General features: G+C 39.3%; 1 protein-coding gene across 25 annotated transcripts in view; it reads left to right on the forward strand.

The window, feature by feature from the left end:
• PBRM1 (polybromo 1) overlaps positions 1-23285 on the forward strand; it is a 95899-nt gene that overhangs the window by 3292 nt on the left and 69322 nt on the right. For 14 of the 25 annotated variants that reach the window (XM_065886289.1, XM_065886298.1, XM_065886290.1 and 11 more), the window contains exons 4-10: positions 3893-4040; positions 8392-8535; positions 11072-11188; positions 14581-14649; positions 15662-15760; positions 19756-19841; positions 23143-23238. In XM_065886289.1, coding sequence (XP_065742361.1) covers positions 3893-4040; positions 8392-8535; positions 11072-11188; positions 14581-14649; positions 15662-15760; positions 19756-19841; positions 23143-23238 — 759 coding nt within the window. Of the gene's footprint in view, positions 1-3892; positions 4041-8391; positions 8536-10945; positions 10959-11057; positions 11189-14580; positions 14650-15661; positions 15761-19755; positions 19842-23142; positions 23239-23285 lie in introns of all 25 variants that reach the window. The other 11 variants (XM_065886299.1, XM_065886304.1, XM_065886281.1 and 8 more) reach the window with 6 other exon arrangements.

Genomic DNA, 23285 nt, shown 5'->3' on the forward strand with positions numbered 1-23285 from the left:
AACTACACACTTCTGTAAGAAATTAAAACACAAAAAAATGGAAAGATATCCCACGTTCTTGGATTGGAAAACTTAATATTGTTAAGATACCAATACTACCCAAAGCAATGCAGAGTCAATGCAAAACCTAACAAAATCCCAACAGAATTTTTTTCAGAAACAAAAAAACCCATCCTGAAAAAGAAGAATGAAATTGGAAGACCATATTAGTCAGGGTTCTCCAGAGAATCAGAACCACTAGGATCTATCTATCTGCCTACCTATCTAAAATAAATTTGTGTTGTTTTAAGCCATTAATTTTGTGGTAATTTGTTAGAGCAACAATTGGAAACTAATACAATGAGTTAATTAAAGATTTAGATCCATTCATGAATGTTGATGCCCCAGTGGGTAGCCAACAAGCTCTAGGTTGATTTGAAGGCAAACCTCTCACTCCAAAGAGCAGAGCCACCAAGGATGCTGTGTCATCATCCTGAATGAGGAGAGCTCTGTAAATTAGTCATGCCAAAAAAGAAGAGTTTTTTTTTTTCATGAAATCCCTCTCCAGATTTCAGTTAATCAGTAACAATCTTTTGAAAGTTGTCATTTAATTAGCATATGTTATTAAAAGCCCATATTTATTGCTTACTACATGCTAGACACAGTACTAAGTGCTTTCCAGGCCTCATCTTGTTTAAACCTGAGCAGTATTGTTATCACAGTTTATAGATGACAACTTGTACAAGTTCTCAGAACTATTGAGGATAACCAGAATTCAGATGCAGGTTTTTCTGATTCTAAAGCCTGTGGTCTTAACCAGTATGTTGTATAGGGAAGCAGCATCAAATTGTAGTACACAAGCACCTCATGGAAAAGGACTGCCCCCCTGCTGCCTGCTTTCCACCAGCTGAGGGGCAGAAAATACAGGCCTTTGGTGCTGGAGCACTGTCTTCTAGCCTCCATGACGCAGTACTTTAGGAGCACTGCTGCCTTCCCCCCAGTGCTGTGCCTGCCTGTGTCTTTGCTCCTCCTCTGTGGAATGCATGTTTTCTCAAGAGCTTGTGGAAAGAAGTACTACTCAGAGCCATGCATTTGTGAATCTCTTTTTGAGACTTTGTTTTGATTAGTGTGTTAGGCTGCTTGTACTAGGACATCCAAATTAACAATGGCTGAAACAAGAACAATTGCTTTCTCTCCTGTACAAGTCCTATTCTGTGAGGTCTTCAGGGCCGAGATACTGTCTGTCTTTTTATTCTGCTGTGCTTGGGGTATCGCCCTTGTCTGCATGGTCTGAGACGGCTCACCACCACAACTACCTTCTGGCCCATAGGAAAAAAGAAACATGTTAGGATGTGACCTGGACATGGTACATTTCAGCTCTTGCATTGGTCAGAACTTAGCTGCAACGTGGCTAAGAATTTGGCCTTTAGTACCCAGGCAGGTACTGGTACTTAGAATGCTGTCATCTTGGGAAGGAGGCAAAATAGGTTTAGGGGTAGCCAGCAGGCTCTGCACATCAGGCAGAGTGTTTCTCACTTTTCTGGTTAAAACTCTTAGTTATGCTTTGACTATTCTGTGGCCATATTATGGCAGGGTGCCCTCACCTATTGTTGAAAGAGAAAAGCTCTTAAGACATGTACTTCACAATCCTATGTGTGTGTGTATGTGTGTACACAGTCTGGAAGAATATTAATAGTGCTTTTAACTCTGGATGAATAGGGACAGTTTTTACTTTTCTATACTTTTCTGTATGTTGATTTAAGTGGGAAAAACCAGTTAGAGCTATTTCATTTTCAAAGTGAGGGGACCTTGTTTTGACCACATTATATAGAGTGGAATGTTGGGATCCTGACCTTTTTTTCTATATGGCAATTCTGAAAATGTTTGTGAGGAACCCCCTAGCAGAGCTTCTGGGAGATAATGTCCTTTCTAGGTATGTGTCCTCATTGCATTGTCAGTTGTCTACAGATAATCCCTCAAGCCTGAGAGGCTGCTGAGGCCCAGCTTTAGCAAGGAGCAGTGGACTATGGCCCATCAGGCCCAGGTGGAGAGAGCCATCTAGGATAGCAAGTTAACAAAGCCCTAATGTTCACTCTGAGAAAGTCCCTTGGTACCACTGACAACATTGATATTAGGCCTGGGTGGGCCTTTGTTGTTACTCACTGAGACCTTTATGTTCTTACACTTTCTTTGAATAGCAGATTGAATACTCCTTTTATCCCCTCGTACTTAATTTTGTAGTTCACTAAAATCGTAAGTAGTTGATAAGGGTTTAAAAACTTAATTTACTCTTCTTCCTTTCCCTTCCTGGAGAATTCAAAGTCATTAGGTGAGGCTGAGCAAGGTAGGAATCTGCAAGGGAGACAAGCGGTGGGGGTATGGGGTAGGGGTTGTGGACAGTAGCCGTGTCACAGGCTGTTACATAGCCTGGAGTTACCTTTCCATAAAGTACAAGGGGTAAAAGAGTAACTTGGTCAGTTGAGAAGCTTGGCAGACCATAATCAAGTGACCAAAATCAACCTCATCTAAGTAGTGGCATGAGTTGAAATCAAGCGCCACCTGATAGAATACAGTGAGATGAATATAGCATCATCAGAATTTATTCCTCAGGAGAAGAGACAACCCCAGATTAAGGGACACTCTACAAAATAACTGGCCTATAATTTTCAAAAGTATTAAGATCATCAAAGTCAAGGAAAGACTAAGGAACTGTTTCAGAATGAAGGAAACTGAGGAAACATAACTGAATGCAGCATGATTCACATTGATCCTTCTTCTATAAAGGACAATTTTGCAACAGTTGGCAAAATATAAATGGGTTCTGAGGATTAGATGATGAGACTGTATCAAAGTGAATTTTCTGATTTTGATGATTGAACTATGGTCCTTTTTTGTAGGAAAAACACACAACTCTTCAGCAGCTTACTCTCAAATGGTTCAGAAAAAACATTCTGTGTACTATTCTTGCAATTTTTATGTTAAAGCAAAAAGTTTTAAAAAATTAAATATATCATACATACATGGCTAAAACATGTCAGCCAGTGAGTGTCCCAGGAGAGATTAAAGCCTTAATGACAACATTCTTCATATGTAGTAACTTACCCTCTTACACATCTAGGATGAGTTCTATCTACCCCTGAGGGAGAATTGTGAAAAACAGTTGCTTAGATAATTTTGCAGAAGGTTTACTTGTCTCATGGAACTCCATTTGAAAAAAAGCCAGAAGGAATAATAATAAACATCCATGAACCAAAACCCAACTTAAGAAATTATTGTAACTACCTTTAAAGTGTCCCCTCCTCTCCAAGAGATAACCACTATCCTTAATTTTCTGTGTATCATTCCCATGCCTTTTTTGTTTTGTCATGTTTGTTCATGTCTTACGCCCTTTTATCTTTGGTAAGCTCCTTGTGCCAAGGGCCTCATCTTTCTCTTTTGTCACTTTAGTACTTGATGTTAGAGCAGCATATATACTAGGCACTTGATAGCACTTGGTAGAGAAAGTTCTGTGGTCACTACCTGAAGAAAGATAATCCATTTCGTAAGTTTATAAAGAGCTTTGGAACATACCTGTTTTCAGCCATTATTGGACCCCATGAAAGGTAAGTCATTTTCATTTGCAGGAGATAACATTGACATGGTTTTAGTGTTGGTGCCTTAAATCTTAAATATTTTGCCTATAAAAGACTATCACAGATGTTAATTTAGGTTTCTATATCATCAATATGTATTTTGAAAAGGGCGTGCATATTCGTCTTGCTTTTGTTATTCCTTCTCAGTTCCAATAATGAGAGTACATCTAGTATGTTCTGTCACTTGGCGTGTTGGACATTACCACAGAGTTTTGAGACATAACTTTTTATGGGCTTTTGATTAATAAATATCTTTTTAAAAAACATTAAATTATTGACAGAAATCAACCAGACTATTATGAAGTGGTTTCTCAGCCCATTGACTTGATGAAAATCCAACAGAAACTAAAAATGGAAGAGTATGATGATGTTAATCTGCTGACTGCTGACTTCCAGTTGCTTTTTAACAATGCAAAGGCCTATTACAAGGTAAGAAAGCATCAAATTTGGAAGATATCCAATTTGGTAATTGTGTGGCTTTTTAATGTTTATCAGGCTGGTAGATAAGTAGTGGTTTTTCATTTGGTAGTTTGAGTTTGCATTTCTCTTGTTAGTAAAGAAAACTGAAGATTAATATGATTATGACCCATTCTTGTTTCTTCTGTGTCTGCTCAAATCTTTTGCCCGTTTCTTTCTTGGGTTGTCATTTTCATATTTATTTTCAGAAATTTTTTTGTTCTAGATACTAATCCTTTTTTTGGTTATGTGTGTTGCAAATATCTTCTCCCACTGTTTGGCTATTTTTTCACTCTTTGTGGTGTCTTTTAAAAAAAAAAATTTATATATTTATTTTGGCTGCACCAGGTCTTAGTTGCGGCATGTTTGGTTGCAGCATGCAGGATCTTTAGTTGTGGCATGCGGACTTCTTAGTTGCAGCATGCATGTGGGATCTAGTTCCCCGACCAGGGATCGAACCCGGGCCCCCTGCATTGGGAGCATGGAGTCCCACCCACTGGACCACCAGGGAAGTCCCTGTGGTGTCTTTTGATGAACAGAAGGTTTTTTATTTTAATATAGTTATATTTATTAGTCTTTAACTTTGTGGTTTATCCTTCTTTGTATCTTGTTTCAAAAATCTCTCCTGCCCAAAGATTATAAAGATATTCTCTTATTTTCTTCTGAAAGTTTAATAGTGTTGTCTTTTGTGTATAAGCCTTTAGTGCAGCTGGGATTGATTGTTTTGTCTTCTCTGAGGTAGGGATCTATTTTTTTTCCACAGGTATAAGCAGCACCTTGAAATGGCCATCCGCTTCACATTTGTCTGTGGTGTTAATGCTGGCATTGATTCCATGTGCTCATGGGTCTCTTTGTGGCCCTTTATTCTGTTCCTTTTGTTCTGGCCAGCTTATCTAAAACTGAGCTATTCTATTTCTACCTTAATTTCTGTGGCTTTATAATTCTTTATCTGGCAAAGAAACTGTTTTGATTATTTTTATACATTTTAATATTAGTGTGTTAAGTCAACAAGCACCAAAAAGATTGTTTGAATTTGTATTGGAATTGCATTGGCTGTGTAGATTGTATTTTGGAGAATTGACATAATTGTGATATTGATTATTCCAGTCTGTGAATTTGGTACGTCTTCATTTATTTGTCTTTTTAGCATAGCTTTAAATGGTTTTTCATCAAGATTCTGCAAAAATGTTAGATTTATTCTTAATGCTGTGTGTATATATTTTTTCTTTAATTAAGATATAATTCACACACTCTTTTAAAGTGTAGAGTTTGGGGCTTCCCTGGTGGCGCAGTGGTTAAGAATCTGCCTACCAATGCAGGGGACACGGGTTTGAGCCCTGGACTGGGAAGATCCCACATTCCATAGAGCAACTAAGCCCATGTGCCACAACTACTGAGCCTGTGCTCTAGAGCCCACGAGCCACACTACTGAGCCTACATGCCACAACTACTAAAGCCCTTGCACCTAGAGCCCATGCTTCACAAGAGAAGCCACCGCAATGAGAAGCCTACACACCACAGCGAAGAGTAGCCCCTGCTCGCTGCAACTAGAGAAAGCCTTCGTGCAGCAATGAAGACCCAATGCAGCCAAATAAATAAATAAATAAATTGGTATCTTAAATGCCCTTCTAAATAATGCAAAACCTTAGAATAATGTAACTGATCTTTTTATTTATGCTATTGATGTTTTGTATTTTATTTCTAGTGTGATAAATTTTTAATCCCATAAAATAATGTTACTGTTTTATATAGTCAGTTTTTTTACTTACAAATATATTACTGTCTTTATTCTTCATTCTTAATATTGCTATTGAGAAATCATGTCAGTATAACTGTATTTCCTTTGAAGGTTACCTGTCTTTTCTTTCTAGCTATCTTTAGTATTTTCTTTATGTCTTTTATATTCTACAGTTTCACTGTGATATGTCTAGATACGAATATCTTATTATTATAGAATTTGGGAGTTGTAGATCTTTCTAAATCTTTGGGTTGGTATTTTTCATCAGTTCTGGAAAGTTTTTAGCCGTTATGTCTTGTATATTGCCCTTTCCCCATTCTCTCTTATAGAACTGACTGGATGTTATATTAGAACTCTCTTAGGTTTCCATTTCTCTTAACTTTTTGTAGTCCCCTTTTTTGTGTCAGTATTGCTTTTTAGGTCATATCTTTAGTTCTTATGTTTTTCTTTTTCTTAATGTATATGTATATTTAATTAATTTATTTATTTTTGGCTGCATTGGATCTTCGTTGCAGTACACGGGCTTCTCATTGCAGTGGCTTCTCTTGTTGCAGAGCACGGGCTGTAGGCACACGGGCTTCAGTAGTTGTGGAGCGCGGGCTTCAGTAGTTGTGGCTCACGGGCTCTAGAGCACAGGCTCAGTAGTTGTGGCGCATGGGCTTAGTTGCTCAGCGGCACTTCCCGGACCAGGGCTCGAACCTGTGTCCCCTGCATTGGCAGGCGGATTCTTAACCACTGTGCCATCAGGGAAGCCCCCAGTTCTTAAATTTTTCTTTGAAATCTGCTCTTAAACCAATCTATTGAGTTCTTACATTTTAATGTTTATATTTTTCTTATTTTCGAGTAGTTTCTATTTTGGGGATTGTTTATGTCTTCAGTCCTATTATTTCTTTAAACGTTTTCAACATATTTTTTATTCTGTAGCAGATAATTCAATATCTGAATTATTTGCATGTGTTTTTGCTGTCATTTCTGCTAGCTTTCTCTTGTGACTCTTATTTTTTCCCTTTGATATTTGGCTGCACTGGGTCTTTGTTGCTGTGCATGGGCTTTCTCTGTTTTGGCAAGCGGGGGCTACTCTTTGTTGTGGTGCGTGGGCTTCTCATTGCGGTGGCTTCTCATTGCGGAGCATGGGCTCTAAGCACGCAGGCTTCAGTAGCTGCAGCACATGGGCTCTGTAGTCGTGGTGCGCAGGCTCTAGAGTGCAGGCTCAGTAGTTGTGGTGGGTGGGCTTGTTGCTCCTTGGCATGTGGGATCTTCCCAGACCAGGGATCGAACCCATGTCCCCTGCATTAGCAGACAGATTCTCAACCACTGCACCACCAGGGAAGTCCTCTTGTGATTCTTATTCTTGTGTGTTTCATGAATTTTGACTATGAGCTTATATTTCTTGGAACTTTATCTATAGGGAGACTTAGGCTTAGATTGAAGTTGGGTTCATCTAGAGAAGATTTGTTGCTTATCCCAGGCACCTGGCCTCTCTTCGTTAGGGCTAGCTTATGGTGAAGAGTTCTCAGAGGAGATTCCTCTCATGCCTCTCTTCTCTCCACAGTGCCATGGGTTTAGCTGGGTGGAGGTTGAGGTCGGTAGTCTTCCTTTTCCCTGGCAGCAGAGAAACTGAATTGTTTTGAATTCCCAGTTACACTGCATCCATGGCCTTTGGATTCCCAGCTTTGGGCAGACCCTGGCCTTTATCTCTTGTCCTTGCAGCCTCAAGGAGGCTTGAAAACTAAAGGTTAGGTGCCTTCAGGTGAGGGCAGTGTTCTTGTTCATTTGGGTTCCTGCTTTTACTCTATTCTTGCTTTTATGAACATTGCTTACTCCTTATTGGCAGCACACGGATACATTTTTAAAGCGTTACTGTTTGTTTAACATTGCATCCAGCATTATTCTTTTTCTTTTTAAAAAATATTTATTTATTTATTTGGCTGCACCGGGTCTTAGTTGTGGCGTGGGGGGTCTTTGTTGTAGCACGAGGGATCTTTAACTGTGGCATGTGGGATCTAGTTCTCTGACCAGGGATCAGACCCGGGCCCCCTGCATTAGGAGCACAGAGTCTTAGCCACTGGACCACCAGGGAAGTCCCCCAGCATTGTTCTTACTGGAAAGTTTCAGTTAGTTTATCCCCACCATACTTCAGGAAAAGAAAATATTCAAATAAGGTGTTAAATAGTTTAAAAATAGAAGTGATAATCAGGACAATCATTAGCTTCTGTCCTTTAGTCTTGTATCCCTTAAGTTGGGTCTTATCCTTTAAATTGCCTTTCTTAGTGTATTAGTAATAATTAGCCTTTATTTAGCAAATCATTTATTTTTTTCTTCAAGTCTTTCTGTAATGAGATAGGGCATAAATAAATAAAATAATTTCATTCCAGAATGCCTTTAAAACATACACTTAGTTCTTCAGAAGAGGAATTGAGGCCCATGTATCTTTTACTCGTAAGAATTTTTAAATTTGTAATAGAGTTTTCAAAGTTATGTCTTAGAATACCAATCTGCTGGAACAGGATGCTTTAAAAGTAGTAACTGATTTACAATAAAATACTAAAGTGGTATTTTTTTTCTCTTCTCCTTGCTAATGTACAGCCAGATTCTCCTGAATATAAAGCTGCTTGCAAACTCTGGGATTTGTACCTTCGAACAAGAAATGAGTTTGTTCAGAAAGGAGAAGCAGATGATGAAGATGATGATGAAGATGGGCAAGACAATCAAGGCACAGTGACTGAAGGAGTAAGTGTGCCACTGGAATAGGTGATAGATAGGCTACTGGGAGGTGGATGAGGCCCCTGCCTGATTTCTCTTGGCCACTGTGGGCAGGTGGGCTTTCTGGGCAGTTGTGTTGGTAAGTGGGAGGGTAAAGGGACACGCAGCCAGCGAGCCCCACTCCAGTTACAAGGGATTCTAGGACATCCTGCACTACATGTAACATGCATGGTTGCTTTCATGAATTGCTCTTACATTAATGCATATTTCCTGCTCAGTTTTAAAGAGAGTCTTCATATTATCAAGGACTGGTCCAATATTGCTATATTGAGATATTTTGTAAGGGTAGGCAGTGTTGTGATTGAAAGTTGGAAAGTTGATGGAGTCACTTTAGTTAGGAATATTTTTGTGGGTTAGGCTGGTTCCTAGAACCAGGTGTGTTCCTGCCTCTGGAATTTTGCAGTTGCTCTTACTTCTGCTTCCTTTGACTCTGCCTGTGACTATGTCTTCTGCATTATTCTAACATCACTTAAAATAATGTAAACTGGGAGAAGGGGCTTCCCTGGTGGCGCAGTGGTTGAGAGTCCGCCTGCCAATGCAGGGGACGTGGGTTCGTGCCCTGGTCCGGGAGGATCCCACATGCCGCGGAGCGGCTGGGCCCGTGAGCCATGGCCGCTGAGCCTGCGCGTCCGGAGCCTGTGCTCCGCAACGGGAAAGGCCGCAACAGTGAGACGCCCCCGTACCAAAAAAAAAAAAAAAAAAAAAAAAAAACTGGGAGAAGACTTTCCTAACCACTCTGTCAAATTGTTTGCTCTGTGCTCCTCCTTTCCCATCATCACATCACTCTGTTCTGTGATCTATAGTTTTTATCACTATATGTGAAATAACGTATTTAGAATTAGTTTATGTGTTTACTTTCTGTCTTCCTCAAGTAAAATGATAGCTCCACAAAAGATATCACCTTGTTCACCTATTCTGGCATCTAGACTCTGCCCGACATGTAGGTACTGAAAAATACTTGCTGAATGAACACACATGTTTAAAAAGAGGAAAAAGAACAGTAAAAGGAATTGCATCTCTCTTCTGCAACTAAATAGTAAGACACCCAAAGAATAAGTTATGTGAATGCATTCATACTTCCTGCTCCCTTTGTCATCTGCAACATTTTTCCAAAGTAGCTGGTTGGGTTGGGAGAAGAGGAATCTTGGCTGCAGGACATAACTCACCTCTTTGAAGCTTACTCTGTAGTGTCATATTTTAACTAGTAAGTAAATGACTTAAACACGAATATTTTCGTCTGCTTTCATCAGTGTTATCTTGGTTCTTCTCTAAGCTTAGGTGGTTGGTGAGTCTTAGCTAATCACATATCTTATATGTTAAATATTTATTGCGTGTCTGTTTGCCAGGTGTTGTGCTGGTAGGCTCAAGAGATGTCAGTACCCTCTCTCTGGGCTTAATGTTGGACTCTAAAATTGAGACTTTACTAAATAAGACTTCTGTTGGATTAGGACAAAAATACTAGTGCTTTTATGATTTAAACCAGAATTAACCATTAATCTTTACTTTATATGCCCAAAACATGGTTTGGACTTAAAATACTATTTAATATAAACCTTGACTGAGACATCCCATTTCTGACTGTAGAACAGGGGTCCATGGCCTGTTAGGAACCGGGCTGCACAACAGGAGGTGAGCGGCAGGCGAGCGAGCGACGCTTCCATCTGCCGCTCCCCATTGCTCTCGTTACCACCTGAACCATCCTCTGCATTGCTCGCATTACCACCTGACCACCCACCCTCCCCATCCGTGGAAAAATTTTCTTCCACGAAACCAGTCCCTGGGGCCAAAAAGCTTGGGGACTGCTGCTGTAGAAACTGGCTTCAGACTTAGACCCTCCCTGGCCACCTACTCTTTGGGACATATCTTTTCCCATATTGAAACAGTGACTAAGGTAGGAGTAAGCCAGCCAGTGTGGAGAGCAGAAGTGATTGCATCAATTGGCTTAATCTCCATTCAATTTTGATATAACTTGAATTCGGTTGTTAGATCTGGCAGAGCACCCCATAGTTAAAAGTATGTAGTTCCAGAAGTATTTAGTTGTTCCACCAGAATACCAAGATTTCAGTAGATGTGAACAGCAGATACAGAAATGGGCAGGTATCATGGGGTACGTTTTCTCCATCTCAGTTACTCAGACCCTTGAAAGGTATGCATTTCCATCATTTCACACATATGGCACTTTAACTTCACTGTTGCAGTGTTTGCTGTGAATAGAGTTCAGTAAAAGGACCTGATTCAAAGGATTTAGTTACTGAAATAATATGAGTGGCCTCATTAGTTTCAAATATGCTGTCCTGGGAGTGTAACCCCTCATGACCAGCATCAGAGAATTTCTGTGGTATTCTTGAAAATTGTACTTAAAATAAGTATTGTTTAGAAGTTGCTCTTTTGAATTACCTGTAAAATTTTAGAAGCTGTTTAATATCAGCATTTATTTTTGGATTTCTCTCACCAAGGTACATATTTCTTCCCTCTCTCATTCCTTACAACCGCCTCTCCCCAGTCTTCTCCAAGTTACTTGAAGGAGATCTTGGAGCAGCTTCTTGAAGCCATAGTTGTAGCCACAAATCCATCAGGACGTCTCATTAGCGAACTTTTTCAGAAACTGCCTTCTAAAGTGGTAAGTGATGCAGTTGAAGACAGGTGGATTAAAGTGTTTTTTGTTTTTGTTTTTTAAGTACTTCAGAAATTCTGTTAGTTCTTAGTAAATAAGGTAAGGCTAATGCAAGGTACTGGAGATAGCCAAGAAATCCTCCTCATGGCCTCAGCAGTAAGCACATAGGATATGTTCTGTCATTTTACTTCAGCAAAAGGTTATGGATTTTTTTTTAAATTGTGTTTTTGTTTTTTTGATTGGTAATTCATTTTGGTTTTTGTTTCTGTGATCGTAAAATATACAATAACATAAGATTTACCTTTTAACCATTTTAAGTGTACAGTTCAGTGGCATTAAGTACATTCATATTATTGTGCAACTATCACTACCATCCATCTCCAGAACTTTTTCATTTTCCTACCCATTAAACAATAACTCTCCACTTTTCCCTCCTGCCAGTCCCTGGAAACCACAGTTCTGCTTCTATGAATTTGACTACTCTAAGTACCTCATTTAAGAGGAATCATGCAGTATTTGTTCTTTTGTGTCTGGCTTATTTGACTTAGTGTAGTTTATCCACGTTGTAGTATGTGTCAGGATTTCCTTCCTCTTTAAGACTGAATCCATTGTATGTATATACCACATATTACTACTTTTTGTTTATCCATTCATTTGTTGGTGGACATTTGGGTTGTTTCTAAGATTAGTAATTCTTAAATGATCAAGTAGGGGAGGGGGGAGAAAAAGATAAAATAAGCAGCTAAACTAAACCTCTTATGTATAAAAGAGAAGCCACATTCTCTACTCAGGAGACAGAATGAGAGGAAGATAAATGAGTTCTTCCTCTCTTAGTTCTCTTTGATCGTCTGGTGATAAAGAAGAGACAGATACCTAATAAGTACTCTTCTACCCCAAAGAGGAAGAGGGTTTTGAGACCAATGAAACCCTTTAAAAGTGTTAGAACCCCTTGTGGTTTCACATCCAAGAAGCAATTAGCATAGCTAAAGTTCCACTTTAGTCTTTGGAACTACAAAAATTTCTGTGGCCTCTGCATTCTTATATTTCTAGATAAAGGTATACTTTTAGATGTACTCTCCTGTAATGCTTAACTCCATTGTGACCATTCTCTTTTTTTAATCTAACTCTTAAGGACAAGGACTGACATATTTTCGTTTGTGTCCCTGCCACGTAATTGGAACCCAGCATGTCAGAAGTTTGCTAGAAGTGCTTGTTGACTGCTGCGTAGCATGCAGCTTTACCCATCAGTCATCAACAAGACTAGTTATTTACAATGTGACTAGTTGTAGGACAATTACAACATTAGAAATAAAGCATATCTGACCACTGCTGTCCTAAGCATGGATCTGATTAGAAAAATATGATGATTATATTGGTTATACATTTAAAATTTCAAGGAAAGAAAAAACCAGTAAGACAGTTCTTCAAAAATGAAACATAGAATTATCATATGATACAGCAATTCTACTTTGGATATATACCAAAAGAGTGTAAGCAAGGTCTCAAAGACCTTGTAGTTGTATTTGTACAACCATGTTCAGAGCAGTATTATTCACAATATCTGAAACATGGAAGCAACCCAGGTGTTCCTCTACATGTGAATGAATAAATAAAATGTATATACAGACAATGGAGTATTAGTCAGCCTTTAAGAAGAATGAAATTCTGACCCATGCTGCAGTAAGAATGAACCCTGAACACATGCTAAGTGAAATAAGCCTGTCACAAAAGAACAAATATTGTATGATTCCTGTTTTAGGAGGTACTTAGAGTAGCCAAATTCATAGAGAGAAAAAGTAAAATTGTGGTTTCCAGGGGATGACAGGAGGGGAAGGTGGATAGCTGTTGTTAAATGGGTATGGAGTTTCAGTTTGGGAAGGTGAAAAGTTCTGGAGATGGATGATGGTGATGGTTGCACAATAATGTGAATGTATTTAAAGCCACTGAACTGTATACTTAAAAAGTTTAAATGGTAAATTTTATGTATTTTTTACCACAATAAAGAAATAAAAAAAGAGTACAGTCTTTACTCAGGATTTATTCTTACTCTGCATGATACAATCAGTAGTGATCAAGCCATCAAGGGTGAGTTGGGTGACTAAAACATTATTACCCAGTTCCCCCATTCTGGGAGGGTTTTCAGAGACACCATGCAGCAGGAATTGATATGGGAAAGCAGAGTCCCATTGGTCCCTTGGGGTGTGACAGTTTGAAAGACAAGGACTGAGACCTGGAAGGTCTTTCCTTTCCTTTCCTTCCCTTTATAAATCTTTCCTGAGTGAGACTGGCTAAGTGGGAGAGGTAGATTGGGTATACCTGGGCCAACAACTTGGTTTATGCTGTACCCTAGCCTGGGCGTCTCTGCCGTAATTTGTCTTCTGAATTGTTTCTCAGAAGTAGAATTGTTGAAGAGAAGGGGCAGGCAAGGGGTTTGATCTAAGGAAGAAAAGGAATAGGGTTAAGAAAATAGAGATGGGTAAGCTGAGGGATCAGATGAAATGAGATCATCCCTTTAGCCCAGTAATTGAGTGAACGCTGTGGTTTCTCGTTGTTGTTGTTTTTGTTTTTGTTTTTTTGGGCTCCAAGGATTTGAACAGGTAGGAAAAGCCTGGAGAGCACAGTCTGACTTTCCTCGACACTTGTCCCCCACTGAAGAGACCAACTTTTGATTTTTGGTTGACTTCAATTATTTTCTCCAAGGAATAAAACCTGTAGGAAAGACTCAGGGCAGTGAATGAACTCCAGGCTTTGTGAAACCCTTCGAGTATATTCTTCTAACATGTTTAACTCTTTTTCTATTGTTGAGCTAATATTTGATAAGAAATCAGAAATTGTTTATAATTTTGCTTTGATTCTTTAATGTATTTCCATTGAAAATGTGTTTTATTTTGACTGAGATAAGGAGAAGCATTAAATTAGACATGAAGCTAACAAATCTTGCAACCTGACTTCTTGTAGATCCTTAGTATTTTATATGAAATAGGATATAATTGTGCTATTTAGATTGCTAAATTAAAAGAGCTTATAATAAGCCCTTCAAAAACGTTCATTTGCTTCATTTCCTGGCATAGATATCTTGGGATCTTAAATTTAAAATTGTGTGATCTGTGAATTTAGAAAATTTAAAAACATTAAGTTGTGGTGTATTAGTTATATAATGATAATTACCCAATACTACCTGTAAAGTCCTACAACATGCTGTTGGGTATGTCATGAAGCTTGTAAAAATCAAATGCTTTCTGCTTCAAATATAACAAACAATATGCTGTATAACTGTGTCTTTAGCCTTAATCTCACAAAGCTGCTCAATTGATTTAACAGACAGTCAGTATACTTCCTTGTTTTCTCATTAGCTGGATACTTTTACATATTAAGCCTGCTTGGGTTTTGTCTTCCAGCAATATCCAGACTATTATGCAATAATTAAGGAGCCTATAGACCTCAAGACCATTGCCCAGAGGATACAGGTATGAAGGTGACCATGTGTAAAAATAACATCATTTAGGGCAGATTGGCCTGTGGTCATGTTTTTAGGGCCTTTTAGAAAAACAGAGAAGCAGGTATCTCTGTAAGGAGTTACTAGCAATATAATGTAAATAAATTAGAGATGTTACTGAGTATAGCGTTGGAGGAGTAAACACCGCGTCCCTTTTGCATTTTTTTCTGTAGGAAGGAAAGGAAAGTTTTCATTGGCATAGTAAATCTTGACCTTAGGACAAAAATTAAAGTGCATTGGTCATCGCCATTTCTGATTGTGAAAGGTACATTGGGAACAAAAGCTTTGTTGTTTATTTTTATTTGCTTTCAAATAGTTTTAGTGTATCTCAGAGTAAAAGTTACCTACAACAGACATTAAGAGTGTAAGGTTAGTGAAAATAGAGACTTTGTTCTCTTTGAGTGCCCCCTTCCCTCTGTCTCCAGCAGTAATAGCAGCAAGTAACACTCACCTAGATAGAATTCCTATGTGTTAGCTAATTAATTCTTATAACACCTCTATGAGGTAGATACTGTTATTATTCCCATTTTAAAGATAAGAAAACTGAAGCACAGAGATGGTAAGTCACTTGCCTGAGTCATCAACTAATGAGAAAAGTTAGGATTTGAATCCAGACAGTCTGGCTCCAAAGTCTATACTCTTTAATGAATTAGTATTCATGAAGCATTTAGAACAGTGGTAGGCACAGTAAACACTATATGTTTGCTAAATAAAGCAACTTTTACCTTTTTTGATTTCTTAAAAAGTATAAGTTGTTTTTATGAGAATAGTGTAGCTCTGGTTTTGTTACCTATCTCAAAAACTGTTTTGTAAGTGGACCATAGTAATAGTTTATAAAAGAGAAGATGACTTTATATGTTGTTCACACGTGTACTTTCCAATGAAGTCTTAGAATATGGTGACAGTTTAAAATTACGTAGAGTTTATTTTTTTAAAGGTCATGTTGCTTAAGAGGAACTGCTATATTTTGTTGTTTACTATAGAATGGAAGCTACAAGAGTGTTCATGCAATGGCCAAAGATATAGATCTCCTAGCAAAAAATGCCAAAACTTATAATGAGCCTGGTTCTCAAGTATTTAAGGTCAGTTTTGTTGTTGTTGCTTTCATTGATAAGAGTAGAGACCAATATTTTTGTTTTTGTTTTTTTTGCGGTACGCGGGCCTCTCACTGTTGTAGCCTCTCCCGTTGCGGAGCACAGGCTCCAGATGCGCAGGCTCAGTGGCCATGGCTCACGGGCGCAGCTGCTCCATGGCATGTGGGATCTTCCCGGACTGGGGCACAAACCCGTGTCCCCTGCATCGGCAGGTGGACTCTCAACCACTGTGCCACCAGGGAAGCCTGAGACCAATATTTTTATATAACAACTTTATTGAGACAAAGTTCACATACTATACATTTTACCCAAAGTGTATAATTTAATGGCTTTTAGTATATTCACCAAGTTGTGTAGCCATCACTACAATGAATTAGCAGTCACTCTCCATTTCCTCCCAACCTCCCTAACCTTAGGCAACCACCAGTCTACTTTCTGTCTCTGTGAATTTGCCTATTCTCAACATTTCATATAAATGGAATTATTCAATTTGTGGTCCTTTGTGACTGGCTTCTTTCACTTAGCATCATGTTTTCAAGGTATTCATTTTGTAGCATGTATTTCTTTTTATTCCCAAATAGTATTCAATTAAATGTATATATCATGTTTCATTTACCCGTTCATCAGTTGCTAGGCATTGGGTCGCTTCCACTTTGGGGCTATTATAAATAATGCTGCTATGAGCATTCATGTATACGTTTTTTTTTTTTTTAATATATTTATTTATTTATTTTTGGCCGTGTTGGGTCTTTGTTGCTGCGCATGGGCTTTCTCTAATTGTGGCGAGCAGGGGCTACTCTTCATTGTGGTGCGCGGGCTTCTCATTGTGGTGGCTTCTCTTGTTGCGGAGCATGGGCTCTAGGCACGCGGGCTTCAGTAGTTGTGGCTTGCGGGCTCCAGTAGTTGTGGCTCGCGGGCTCTAGAGCACAGGCTCAGTGGTTGTGGCTCATGGGCTTAGTTGCTCTGCGGCATGTGGGATCTTCCTGGACCAGGGCTTGAACCCGTGTCCCCTGCATTAGCAGGCGGATTCTCCACTAGTGCGCCACCAGGGAAGCCCTGTGTATAAGTTTTTATGCAGACATATATTTTTATTTTTCTTGAATACATACCTAGAAATGGAATTGCTGGGCCACATGGTAACTATATTTTTAATTTTTTTGAGGAACCACCAAATTGTTGTGTTTTTGGTTTTTTTGTTTGTTTTGTTTTGTTTTGGCTGCGTTGGGTCTTCGTTGCTGCACTCAGGCTTTCTCCAGTTGTGGCAAGTGGGGGCTACTCTTCATTGCAGTGTGTGGGCTTCTCTTGTTGTGGAGCATGGGCTCTAGGCACGTGGGCTTCAGTAGTTGAGGCACGCAGGCTCAGTAGTTGCGGTGCGTGGGCTCAGTAGTTGTGGCTCATGGGGTCTAGAGCACAGGCTCAGTAGTTGTGGCGCACGGGCCTAGTTGCTCCATGGCATGTGAGATCTTCCCAGACCAGGGCTCAAACCCGTGTCCCCTGCATTGGCAGGTGGATCCTTAACCACTGTGCCACCAGGGAAGTCCCCACCAAATTGTTTTTCAAGCCACTGCACCAACATTCCCACTAGCAATGTGCAAGTGTAATTTCTCTACATCCTCACCAATGCTTGTTTCTATTTTTGGATTTATTATAGCCATTCTAGTGGGTATGAAGTACTATCTCATTATGGGTTTTTTTTTTGTTGTTGTTGTTGTTTTGTGGTACGCAGGCCTCTCACTGTTGTGGCCTCTCCCGTTGTGGAGCACAGGCTCCGGATGCGCAGGCTCAGTGGCCATGGCTCACGGGCCCAGCCACTCCGCGGCATGTGGGATCCTCCCGGACCGGGGCACGAACCCGTGTCCCCTGCATCAGCAGGCGGACTCTCAACCACTGCGCCACCAGGGAAGCCCCCTCATTATGGTTTTGATTAGCATTTTTTTCTTTTTGGCTGTGCCATGCAGCTTGCGTGACCTCAGTTCCCCCACCAGGGAATGAACTCAGGCCATGGCAGTAAAAGCCTGGAATCCTAACCACTAGGCCACCAGGGAACTCCCTGATTAGCATTTTCTAATGATTAGTGATGTTGAGTATCTTTTCATGTGCATATTGGCCATTCATATGTCTTCTTTAAAAAAAAAAAATCTGTTCAGGTCTTCAGCCCATTTTTTTTTTTAATTTTTTTTTTTTTTCTTTGCGGTACGCGGGCCTCTCACTGTTGTGGCCTCTCCCGTTGCGGAGCACAGGCTCCGGACGCGCAGTCTCAGCAGCCATGGCTGATTGGCCCAGCTGCTCCGCGGCACGTGGGATCCTCCCGGACCAGGGCACGAACCCGTGTCCCCTGCATCGGCAGGCGGACTCTCGACCACTGCGCCACCAGGGAAGCCCGCAGCCCATTTTTTAATTGGGTTATCTGTCTTTTAAGAAAAAGTTGAGTTGTTAGAGTCCTTTGCATAGTCTGGACATTAGACCAGACATATGATTTACAAGTATTTTCTCCCATTCTATGGATTGTCTTTTCATTTTCACGATAGTATCCTTTGCTGCACAAAAGTTTTTAATTTTGGGAATTCCCTGGCAGTCCAGTGGTTAGGACACTGTGCTTCTACTGCAGGGGGCACGGGTTTCATCCCTGGTCGGGAACTTAAGATCCCTCATGCTGAGTGGTGCTGCAAAAAAAAAAAAAAAGTCTTTAATTTTAATAAAGTATTTAATTTTGGTTCAGTCCAGTTTGTCTGTTTTTTCTTAGGTTGCTTGTGCTTTTAGTGTCTTATCTAAGAAACCATTACCTAATCCAAGGCTTCAAAGATTTACACCTACGTTTTCTTCTAAGAATTTTATAGTTTAGCTCTTACATTTAGATCTTTGAGCCATTTTGAATTAATTTTTATATACATGAGGTAGGCGTGAGGTAGGAGTCCACATTCCTTTGCCATGGAGTATTCATTTGTCCCAGCGCCTTATGTTGAAGAGACTATTCTTTCCCCATTGAATTGTCTTGGCAACCCTGTTGAAAATCAGTTGACTCTAGATGTGTGGGTTTATTTCTGGATTCTTGGTTCTAATCCATTCATCTGTATGTCTTTCTCTGTGCCAGACAAGGTTTATTTTTGATCCACTTTGTAGTTAAATATTGATGTAGTCCCTGCATTTAAACCTCACTGATATAAAAATCGATCTATGTAGTATAGTACACAAAGTAAAATGACTATTTCATTGCTTTGCAGTTCTCTCCTGGAAGTTTTGTAGTCCTTCTACATAATGAACTGTAATGACAGTTGCTTGTAGAAATTTCTAGAATTAATATCATTGGGAACTTAGCAAAGGATGGTCAGAAAATCTTTTGGGAGTAAAATCATTTAGATTTACAGAATGCTGATTCAGTTTCTTTTGGTAGTTAATTTTAACTTTTATCTTGTATCTTTTTAAGAAACTTTGAGTGGAAATCAGGAATGAAATCCTCATATTCTTAATCCTTGATAGGACATTTTAATAGTGTAGTACTAATTATTTGTTGATGCAGTTAAGAATTTTACTTCTTGGTCTGATTAATTTTCCTAAACTAAATTTTGGAGAGAAGGGAAACTTGGATTTGATATATGCTGTTAATTTAAGCAAGTATATTCATCCTAAATTTACATGCCTAATCTTTAATCTTAGAAGTGGACCTTTGTTTCAGTTTTAAGGTTAGTGTACACAGGTAGAGTTCATTGTATTTTCACCCCTGCTTTTCCCTGTTCAGCATTAGGTCTTTGTCTCTTACCTGAATAATTGTGAAAGAGCTAGGTGGCTTTTCAACTTGTATTTAATTATGGAGATGTTTTGGAGGCTTGTGGAAAGGTTAGAGGATGCAGCTTTCTGGATATTGAATGGAAGTCTACTCCAGATGGAAGGAGTGCCGTAGAAAGTGTCCAGTACATGATTGCGGGCATTTTAAACTGCCCGTTTTCTCTATACTTTTTCTAAGCCAAGTAATTTTATCTTAACAGGATGCAAATTCTATTAAGAAAATATTTTATATGAAAAAGGCAGAAATTGAACATCATGAAATGACTAAGTCAAGCCTTCGGATGAGGTAGGTTAAAAAAATGTCTAAAATCCTTGTACCTTTATTATTTGCCAAATTTTCTCAGTATAGTGGAAAGTAAGATGCATGTTGCATTTCAAGATGACATTTACAGTTGATAATGTGATTCTAAAGAGAGTAGTGTTAACTCTTACCCAGTCCCTTCATTGCAGCTGAAGGGCTTTATTTAAAAAGAAACAATTTTTAAGACTTAACACTGCTATATACTTCTATTGCCTTATACAAATACATATATATTGTATATCATATTGTGTGTAATGTATATTAAAGATATAACGTGTACTATATAAATATATGTACAGGCATACCTTGGAGATACTGCAGGTTCTTTTCCAGACTACTGCAATTAAAATGAATATCACACTAAAGTTAGTCACACAATTTTTTGGTTTCCCAGTGCATATAAAAGTTATATGCAAAAAAAAAAGTTATATGCACAGTATACTGTAGTTAAATGTGCAGTAGCATTAGGTCTAAAAAACCAGTGTATATGCCTTAATTTAAAAACACTTTATTGCTTAAAAATGCTAACCATCGTCTGAGCCTTCAGCAAGTTGTAATCTTTGTGCTGGTGGAGGGTGTTGCCTCTGTTAATGCTGCTGGCTGGTCAGGGTAGTGGTTGCTGAAGGCTGGGGTGGCTGTGGCGGTTTCCTAAAACAAGACAGCGTGTCGTTTGCCCCATCAGTTCTCTCTTCTTTTCACTAATGATTTCTCTGTAGCATGCGATGCTGTTTGATGGCGTTTTACCCACAGAACTTCTTTAAGAATTGGAGTCAGTCCTCTCAAATCCTGACGCTGCTTTATCAGCTAAGTTTATGTAATATTCTAAATCCTTTGTTGTTGTTTCAACAATCTTCATAGCATCTTCACCAGGAGTAGATTCCGTCTAAAGAAACTACTTTCTCTACTCATCCATACGAAGCAATGTCCTCAACTGTTGAAGTTTTATCATGAGATTGTAGCAGTTTAGTCACATCTTCAGGCTCTATTTCTAATTCTAGTTCTCTTGCTGTTTCCACCCCATCTGTAGTTTAAAGTCTTAAACCCCTCAAAGTCACCCATGAGGGTTGGAACTCACTTCTTCTAAACTTCTGTTAATGTTCATGTTCTTTCCATGAATCACAGATGTACTTAATGGCATCTGGAATAAATGAATCCTTTCCAGAAAGTTTTCAATTGAATTCGCCCAGATCCATCAGAGGAATCACTGTCTGTGGCAGCTGTAGCCTTACGAAATGTATTGCTTAAATAATAAGACTTGAAAGTTGAAATTACTCCTTGGTCCCCAAGCTACAGAATGGATGTTGCGTCAGCAGACATGAAAACAACACAAATCTTGTGTATCTCCATTAGAGCTCTTGGGTGACCGGGTACATTTTCAGTGAGCAGTACTATTTTCCAGATCTTTCTTTCTGAGCAGTAGGTCTCAACAGCAGGCTTAAAATATTCAGTAAACCATGTTGTAAACAGATGTGCTGTCATCCAGGCTTTGTTGTTCCATTTGTTGAGCATAGGCAGAGTAGATTTAGCATAATTCTTAAGGGCCCTAGGATTTTTCAGAATAGTAAATGAGCACTGGCTTCAGCTTAAAGTCATCAGCTACATTAGCCCTAACAAGAGAGTCAGCCTGTCCTTTGAAACTTTGAAACCAGACATTGACTTCTCCTCTCTAGGTGTGAAAGCCTTGGATGGCATCTTCTTCCATGATAAGTATGTTTCGTCTACACTGAAAATCTGTTGTTTAGTTATAGCTACTTTTATTAATAATCTTAGCTAAATCTTCTGGATAACTTGCTGCAGCTTCTATATCAGTACTTGCTGCTTCACCTTGCACTTTTATAGAGATGACTTCTTTCCTTAAACCTCATGAACCAAACTCTACTAGCTTCAGACTTTGATTCTGCAGCTTCCTCACCTCTCTCAGCCTTCATAAAATTGAAGAGAGTTAGGGCCTTGCTCTGGATTAGGCATTGGCTTAAGGGAATGTTGTAGATGGTTTGACCTTCTATCTAACAGTTCCTTCATATCAGCAATAAGGCTGTTTTACTGTGTTATCATTCCTGTGTTCACTGGAGTAGCACTTTTAATTTCCTTCAAGAACTTTTCCTTTGCTTTTGTAACTTGGCTAACTGGTACAAGAGGCCTAGTTTCCAGCCTGTCTCAACTTTCAGCATGCCTTCCTCACTGAGCTTAATCATTTGTAGCTTTTGATTGAAACCGAGAAACATGCAACTCTTCCTTTCCCTTGAATGCTTAGAGGCCAGTGTAGGGTTATTAATTGGCCTAATTTCAGCATTGTTGTGTCCCAGGAAATAGGGAGGCCTGAGGAGAGGGAGAAAGACGAGGGAATAGCTGGTCGGTGGAGCAGTCAGAACACACACAACGTTTATTAAGTTTGCTGTCTCATATGGGTGTGGTTCATGGTATAATTACAAATAATTATAAATAATACAATAATAACAACAGAGATCACTGATCACAGATCACCACAACAAATATAATAATAATGGAAAGGTTTGAGATATTGCAAGAATTACCAAAATGTGACACAGAGATGTGAAGTGAGCAAATGCTGTTGTAAAAATGGTGCCGAAAGACTTGCTTGATTCAGAGTTGCCACCAACCTTTAATTTGTAAAAAATGCAGTATCTGCGAAGTTTAATAAAGCAAAGCGAGATAAAACAATGTATGCCTGTAATATTACATTTGTATATGATGTATAGTAGTATATATTTAAATTTGCAGTAAGAATATTTAGCCAGGTATCAGGAGATCTGAAGTCTCACCCTAGCTTACCTTGTGCTAGGACTGTGACTTTGAACAAGTCTTTTACTTCTGGGATTCCATTTCCTCCTACCTGAAATGGAAAGATTGATTGGCTACTTTTGAAGCTTTCTTCTGACCCAGACATTTGCTGTGTTACTAAATCCTATGGTCACTGTGGTGACCATAAGCTGTCTGGGATCAGCCCTGGTTTATCCTTTTCCACAGAGTCCCAAATTTTGGAGCAAAGCCTCCTGCACAGTAGAGACTCAGAAATATTTGTGTTGTTTTGTTTGTTTTTTCTGCCACGCCGTGTGGCATGTGGGATCTTAGTTCCCTGACCAGGGATGGAACCCAGGGTCCCTGCAGTGGAAGCGTGAAGTATTAACCACTGGACCACCAGGGAAGTCCCTGAGTGTTTCTTTTTAAGAAAAGAAAAAGAAAATGGTTGTTTCCTTTTTGTTATTCAGCATTCTGATTTCAGCTGTCAGTTTTCTGAGTTTTTTTTAACCTTGTCTCTGGATAGGACTCCATCAAATTTGGCTGCAGCCAGACTGACAGGTCCTTCGCACAGTAAAGGCAGCCTTGGTGAAGAGAGAAATCCCACTAACAAGTACTACCGGTGAGAGAGAGTGTGTTTAGTCTGAGAGCTGACCCATGTTTATGAGG

This window comes from Phocoena phocoena, chromosome 10, assembly GCF_963924675.1.
Source record: "Phocoena phocoena chromosome 10, mPhoPho1.1, whole genome shotgun sequence".
NCBI classification, from domain to species: Eukaryota; Metazoa; Chordata; class Mammalia; order Artiodactyla; family Phocoenidae; genus Phocoena; species Phocoena phocoena.